Source organism: Salmo salar, chromosome 09 (assembly GCF_965601325.2).
Source record: "Salmo salar chromosome 09, fSalSal1, whole genome shotgun sequence".
NCBI lineage: Eukaryota > Metazoa > Chordata > Actinopteri > Salmoniformes > Salmonidae > Salmo > Salmo salar.
Genome location: NC_138299.1, coordinates 102092326 through 102100606, shown reverse-complemented (window position 1 = coordinate 102100606; position 8281 = coordinate 102092326). Strand labels below are relative to the sequence as shown.

Genomic DNA, 8281 nt, shown 5'->3' with positions numbered 1-8281 from the left:
GTGTACTACAGAGAGTGTACTACTGACTCAGTCAGTGAGAGGAAGCCTATTTTCATAAACTAACTTTTTTCTTTGAGACTCGATGTTGGGAGTTGCTTCAAATAACCTCAAAAGACTGATTTTTGTATTTAAATTGTCAGTGTGTTGTTAGATCACTATCAAACAACTGTACTCTTTACTAATTGGATGAGAGGGAGAGAGAGAGAGACAGATACTGAGAGAGAGAGAGACAGAGAGAGAGAGAGAGACAGAGAGCAGAGGGTTAGAGAGTGTGTGAATTATAAATGTGTTGCATTTTGATTATTTGCTGACTGATCTGTATTAATATTACTACATGTGGCAAGAGGAGTAGTCAGAGTTGTGGTTAACTTATTGAGAAATAAGAAATTCCCTGTAGCTCAGTTGGTAGAGCATGGTGTTTGCAACACCAGGGTTTTGTGTTCGATTCCCACGGGGGGCCAGCAGAGAAAACATTTTTTTTTGAATGAAATATATGCATTCACTAGTGTAAGTCGCTCTGGATAAGAGCGTCTGCTAAATGACTAAAATGTAAAATGTATAAGGCCTGCCATCTCCTATTCCCTAAATAGTGCACTGCTTTTGACAAGAGCCCTAATGGTCCTGGTCAAAAGCAGTGCACTATATAGGTGATAGGGTGCTATTTGGGACATATTCTGTATGTAGTATAGCTGTAGCCTACCATTGCCCACCCAGTGTTTTGGCAGGAACACAGGAAGTCTTCCCTGTTCCTGGTTGTTTGAATGTAATTGTTGTTGAGGCAGCGTAGAGGAAGGAACTCTTCAGGAATTTCCTTTAAAAGAGGAAAGTGCTTTTTTCCCTTTGTGAAGCCAAAATATTTGTCAGCTAAAGAGGACATTGGGAACTAAAACACAACGGAACATTTCATTGGAGACTTGTAGTAGTTTGTAGTAGTACTGGTTTACAAGACTTTTAGAAACTTCCAGATACCAAATAGTCGGTTAGAGAGGAAAATAAGACCGTCTGGATGCAATAACCAGCTGGATTCCTTTGACAGGTAAGAACTATGTTCTGTTTGAAGTTAGTGACTAGACGTGTAATGCTTGAGCTGCTTCACGAGGTGTAGATCAACACTGATCCGGGATAATCTTGACTTCTTTCGTTCTATAATTTTATCTAATAATATTTGTCACTGAGGATACTGATAATACTTAAATCATTATCGTGTTTAGGGTTTCTCTGACAGGAGCCTAAAATAAATTCCCATTGCCCTGTGTCCTTTCCCTGACTTGGCTTGGCCGTCCACCGTCATTAATAAACTCCCATTGCCCCGTGTCCTTGCCTTGGCCGTCCACCATCATTAATAAACTCCCATTGCCCTGTGTCCTTGCTTTGGCTTGGCTTGGCCATCCACCGTCATTAATAAACTCCCATTGCCCCGTGTCCTTGCCTTGGCTTGGCCGTCCACCATTATGAATAAACTATATTACTAAGTGTCTTAGTATTAATTCAAGGAAAAACCTCAGATGCAGGCCCAGACACAAACTGCACATTAAATGTAATTTTTTCATACATTTTTCCCTTCTGACGTTCAGAGTCCCACATGTCCCCCTATCCCCTATATAGTGTACTACAGAGAGTATAGTGACTCAGTCAGTGAGAGGAAGCCTATTTTCATAAATTAACTTTTTTCTTTGAGACTCGATGTTGGGAGTTGTTTCAAATAACCTCAAAAGACTGATTTTTGTATTTAAATTGTCAGTGTGTTGTTAGATCACTATCAAGCAACTGTACTCTTTACTAATTGGATGAGAGAGAGAGAGAAAGAGAGAGAAAGAGAGAGAAAGAGAAAGAGAGAGAAAGAGAGAAAGAGAGAGAGAGTGTGAATTACAAATATGTTGCATTTTGATTATTTGCTGTCTGACCTGCCTGGACTTCATGGATATGAACTCAACCAGAGCATACAGCATTCATACACATGGCACGTGTCTTGAACAATACCGAGAATATATTACAACATGTATTACAGAAATTACAGTTTGGTAAAAAATATTAGATATCATAGCTAATTCATAGCATTTCTCTGTACAACTTCTTTTGTCAAATACTAAAGACCGAGGCCGGGATTCAATTCCATTGGCTTTGTTAGCTATGCACCTTTCCAAGGCAATGTTTCCGCATCCACAGAGAAGCATCCACAGAGAAGCATTCACAGAGAAGCATTCACAGTAAATACTGCATATTACCTTTAAATGTCAAATGCGCTATAACGCAGATTGGATTGAATTCCAGGCTGAAACTTTCTCACACACACACACACACACACACACACACACACACACACACACACACACACACACACACACACACACACACATACACACACACACACACACACACACACACACACACACACACACACACACACACACACAGTCATTTTATCTTCATACTGTCGCATATTGGGAGAAACGGCAAGTGAGTAGGCTAGGTACAGCCAGCCTGTAACGCTCGTCGTTGAAGGGTGACCAAAACGCAGCGGGTAAAGTGCTCATCCTCTTATTTATTAAAGAAAACACTTAATCAACACAAAACAAACGACGAAAACAGTTCAGTAAGGTGCATAGACTATACTAGAAACAACCACCCACAAAACCCAGTGAAAACAAACACAACTAAATAGGGCCTCCAATTAGAGACAACAACAACCAGCTGCCTCTAACTGGAGGTAATTGACAAAACTCACATAGAACTAGTAAAGCTATATAAACATAGAAATAAGAAAACTAGAACCTAAACCCACAATACCCAACCACACAAAACAAACACTACCTGCCACGCCCTGACCAACTATAATGACAAATAACCCCTTTTACTGGCCAGGACGTGACAGTACCCCTCCCCAAAGGTGCAGACCCCGAATGCACCTCAAAACGAAACACACAAAAACAACCCCAAACCTAAAGGGAGGGAAGAGTTCCTGTGCTTCACCCCCCCTTCCCAATCCTCCCACCACGGAGGTGGCTCTGGCCGTAGCTCCTGTTCAGCAGACTCAGGGCTGCGCGGCATCGCTGGAGGCCCCGGGCTGAGAGGCGTCGCTGGAAGCCCCGGGCTGAGAGGTGTCGCTGGAGGCCCCGGGCTGAGAAGCGTCGCTGGAGGCCCCGGGCTGAGAGGCATCGCTGGAGACCCCTGGCTGAGAGGCGTCGCTGGAGGCTCCGGGCTGGGGAGCGTCTCTGGAGGCTCCTGACTGGGGAGCGTCGCTGGAGGCCCCGGGCTGAGAGGCGTCGCTGGAGGCCCCGGGCTGAGGGGCGTCGCTGGAGGCTCCTGGCTGAGGAGCGTCGCTGGAGGCTCAGGGCTGAGGAGCGTCTCTGCAGGCTCCGGACTGTAGGCCGTCTCTGCAGGTTCCGGACAGTTGGCCGTCTCTGTCGGTTCTGGACTGTAGGCCGTCTCTGTCGGTTCCGGACTGTAGGCCGTCTCTGTCGTTTCTGGACTGTAGGCCATCTCTGTCGGTTCCGGACTGTAGGACGTCGCCGGAAGCTCTGGACGGGGAACTGTCGCCGGAAGCTCTGGACTGGGACTGCGCACTGGAGGCCTGATGCGTGGGGCTGGCTTAGGAGGCGCCAGACTAGTAACCCGCACCACAGGGCTAGTGCGAGGAGCAGGAACAGGATGTACTGGACTGGGCAGGCGCACTGGAGGCCTGATGCGTGGGACTGGCTTTGGAGGCGCCAGACTAGTAACACGCACCACAAGGCTAGTGCGGAGAGCAGGAACAGGACACACTGGACTGGGCTGATGCACTGGAGGAAGAGTACGAGGAGCAGGATACACTGGGCCATGAACCCTCACCGGCAGTCTGATGCTTGCAACTTGCATCACCGGTCCTGGCTCAATGCTGGCTCTAGCATGACACCTGTGAGGAGCTGTCACCAAGCGCACCGTGCTGTAGCTGCGCACTGGCGATACCGTGCATATCTCCGCATAACACGGTGCTTGCTTGCTCCGTCGCTCCCCATAGTAAGCACAGGTGCTCCTTCGCGCCCTTTCCGCCAGTACCTCTCTCCGGAATCTTGCGTCAAGCTCCTCGCTTGATTCCTTGACTGGCTCCTCTTTGCTCCACGGCTCTCCCCTGTACGCCCAGGAAGTTAGGTCAGGGCTCCCCCCTGACTCAGCCCAACTTCCCGTATGCCCCCCCCAAAATGTTTTGGGGGGCTGCCTCCTCACCTGCTGAAATGGAGGATATAATGCCTCATACCTCCGTCATTCCCTCTTAGCTTCCTCCAGCTCCTCCTTCGGGCGCTGGTACTCCCCAGCCTGGTGCCATGGTCCTTTACCATCCAGGATCTCCTCCCATGTCCAGGACTCCAAATAGCTCTCTTGCTGCTCCTTCCTCCGCTGCTTGGTCCTTCTTTGCTGGGTGGTTCTGTAACGCTCGTCATTGCAGGGGGACCAAAACGCAGCGGGTAAAGTGCTCATCCTCTTATTTATTAAAGAAAACACTTAATCAACACAAAACAAATGACGAAAACAGTCCAGTAAGGTGCATAGACTATACTAGAAACAACCACCCACAAAACCCAGTGAAAACAAACACAACTAAATATGGCCTCCAATTAGAGACAACAACAACCAGCTGCCTCTAACTGGAGGTCATTGACAAAACTCACATAGAACTAGAAAAGCTAGATAAACATAGAAATAAGAAAACTAGAACTTAAACCCACAATACCCAACCACACAAAACAAACACCCCCTGCCACGCCCTGACCAACTACAATGACAAATAACCCCTTTTACTGGCCAGGACGTGACACAGCCGCTCATCGAGGTAAATCTTGGATGATAATGTCAGTAGCTAGCCCAGCTCTGGACTTCTGTCGTGTTGTGTCACGGGGATTAAAAACAATGATAATTGTACCTTTATTTAACTAGGAAAGTCAGTTAAGAACAAATTCTTATTTACAATGACAGTCTACCGGGGACAGATTTTTTTACCTTGTCGGCTTGGCAATTCAATCCAGCCTCTTTTTGGTTACTGGCCCAACGCTCTAACCACTAGGCTACCTGCCACCCCAGGTAGCCTAGTGATTAGAGAAGATGTCGTCCTTGACTCCTGCAGGAATAAAATTGGTAATTGAGGATAGTGCAATATATTCATTGGAGTTAATTGTATTAGTTTGCCTGCTCTTTATCTTGACAGCTTAACAGATAACACTGTTAGAATGTGGTATTGTTTGTTTTAAGGTAGGAAAATGTATCGATAATAAAGTGATATCATTACAATTCAGTTTCAGATCCATTGTATTTACAGTCTATTGCTTTTTTCAGATTCAGTTTTCAGCTTCAGTTTTATGTAGTTTAAGAGAACATTCTCACTTGTACACTTTCTTAGGCAATTCTATTACCGTTGGGTCACTAATGCTAGGTACTGTAACAGGTCGTCATTGTAAATAAGAATGTGTTCCTCTTGAATGTTATGGCAAAATGTATAGTTCTGCCTAAATAGACAAAAGTAATTATGTTTCCTGAGATGGCCATAAACAATAACTGGTAATGCTGGATAGTTCTAGAAATGTCTAGAAAAATCTTATAAATTGGTGAGGTGTAGTCACTTTTGAGGACACAACCTCAAGTACTTAGTACAAATATGAAAATAAATAAAGATATCAATCAAAACATCATATATATATATTGTTTTTTTCCCCCTATTTAACAAAAGTGGGGGAAATGGGCTTGAAATGACTTAACTGCTTTCTAAATATAACAGTAATCAAATCATAAACAACTTACTACAAGATTTAACCTGTCATTCAGGGCAGGTGGGGCAGATTCCCACCTGTTTTGAGCCCCAGCTGTTTAGCAAAACAATAACTGTTTTGTGCTTGTTTTGCATGTTGTTTTGGCATTAATACGTGTCACATATCAGTTTGCAAACAATGTAAAAAAATGACAAATTAATTAGTTAATAAAGCCACATACAAATATGGTCTCTTTTTGCTTTCTTGAGTAATGTAGCTCCAAAATGCAGGTGTTTCAACCTAGCTCAGTGCTTTCTGTGGTGTTGGGGGAACCAGCGGAAAATACGGAGCGTAGGGGTTGGTAATGTTCTGTAGTTGCGCTGTGATTGCCTCAGTGTTCTGTCACTCATAGGGACACTACGTCGCCGTAAAATCTACGGGGAGAAAATTCAAGCCCCTTGGGTGCTGCCATAGAGTTACATTAGAAGTGCCCATCCAAAAAGGCTCAAGATTATTGGCCACAGATAAAATTACATCATATCACGTTATATCTACAGTAGCTTTGATTGGACCGACCATGTCAACATCATACTTTCAAAATCTTAGCTAGCATGCTAGCAGTCCTCATCATGAATCAAGTCCACAATCTACTGGCAAATCCTTTTCAATCCTTGTCATATGACGAGAAATAATGAAGAGAAATTATAGATAAAATGTATCGGTGCTCATCGGCCATTGGACATAAACATTACACAACAAGTTGTAAATCGCAAATTCATCAAAGAGTGGTTTGGAAGGAATCAGTGGCTAACTGCAAGCATTGCAAAGCAATCACTAGCCTGCTATTCAGTGGAGTGGGTGTGTGGTCCAAATCTGTTTAACGGTCTCTTTTCCAAGCTTAAAAGGATAAACATTCAACATTGGCCATGCTGTCAATCCAGCATGACTTCTGCCGCTTTCAGAACACCTGGAAGCTCAGAACAGACTTCAGTGTTGAAGCTCGCATCCGCTACAAGACCATGGTGCTTGCCTATGGAGCTGTGAGGGGAACGGCACCTCCGTACCTTCAGGCTCTGATCAGGCCCTACACCCAAACAAGGGCACTGCGCTCATCCACCTCTGGCCTGCTCGCCTCCCTACCTCTGAGGAAGCACAGTTCCCGCTCAGCCCAGTCAAAACTGTTCGCTGCTCTGGCACCCCAATGGTGGAACAAGCTCCCTCACGACGCCAGGACAGCGGAGTCAATCACCACCTTCCGGAGACACCTGAAACCCCACCTCTTTAAGGAATACCTAGGATAGGATAAAGTAACCCTTCTAACCCCCCCCCCCCCTTAAAAGATTTAGATGCACTATTGTAAAGTGGTTGTTCCACTGGATATCATAAGGTGAATCCACCAATTTGTAAGTCGCTCTGGATAAGAGCGTCTGCTAAATGACTTAAATGTAATGTAAATGTAAGACAACTGGGAACTCTGGGAAAAAACAAGCTTCGACTGGGCAAATAAGTTTTAAACGGTCATCCAACTCGGCAATTCGAGCCTCTTTCTAGAGCTCTGACCTGAAGATCACTAACGTCATGATTTGACCTTGTGTTTTTCAGAGAATGCCAGACTTTGATGACAACATTTGCCCACGAAGGACCGCTGCGCCACCTTCCTGTTCAACTGAGCCCAGCACAACAAGGTGAGTCCAAAAATGTATGTACAGTACGCTGCTGCATAAATTATGTAATATGCAAGGGAGAAATGTATACTGTTGCTAAGAAAGTAGTACTAAGTATATGTTGTGTATTAAGCTGTTAGTAGCACATGTGCCACACCCTAATACTTTGGCCCATTTCCCCTCATAATTTAGCCTACTGTTCTGACTTGGTGGGGCACATGTAGCCTATAGCCTGTTTTAGAGAAATGTCATCATTGAATATTGTAAGGGCTTTCATTGTCTACTTATATGCCCACTATATTTATCCTGCAGTTCTGACTTCCTGTACAGGAAGAATACTGTAATAACGTCTGAACAAATAATTATATTGACTATGTCCGTCCTAGCTTGCTCATTAATTACTTATTCGAAATTATGGCTTGCCTCTTATCCACTTGTCGTCCCCTTATGCCATAGTTTGTACATCTCAATTGTCAGTAGAAACCACATTTGTCTAAGCAACTCAGCCATATCAGCTATGTTTTTTAAAAGGCAGTAAATGAGGCTGAATGAACTGTTTCACTGCCAGACAAGGCCCTGCTAATAGCCAGATGTAGCAGTGGTAAGGTGTTGGGACTGCCGTTTGTCACCGTTATACTCCAATTAATGTTGTGTAGATTTCATCCCTCTCTGACCAAGAGAAAGGGATCGAATTTCAATTCTACAAAATTATTTAATATCTTTTCATGTTGAGAGCTCTAAATCCGGCGGAGAATCACAGCAGGATGAAACGACGATTTCTGGATTTGTGTCACGTCCTGACCAGTAAAAGAGGTTGTTTGTTATTGTAGTTTGGTCAGGGCGTGGCAGGGGTGTTTGTTTTATGTGTTTCAGGGTTTTTGGTTTATGTTCTATGTTAGT

General features: G+C 44.6%; 1 protein-coding gene across 2 annotated transcripts in view; it reads left to right on the top strand.

The window, feature by feature from the left end:
• Positions 1 to 778: 778 nt before the first annotated feature.
• Positions 779 to 8281, top strand: part of LOC106612275 (kelch-like protein 4) — a 63900-nt gene continuing 56397 nt past the window's right edge. For both annotated transcript variants that reach the window (XM_045724248.2, XM_045724247.2), the window contains exons 1-2: positions 779 to 1036; positions 7320 to 7402. In XM_045724248.2, the coding sequence (XP_045580204.1) occupies positions 7323 to 7402 (80 nt within the window). In that variant the 5' untranslated portion in view covers positions 779 to 1036; positions 7320 to 7322. The remainder of the gene's footprint in view (positions 1037 to 7319; positions 7403 to 8281) is intronic.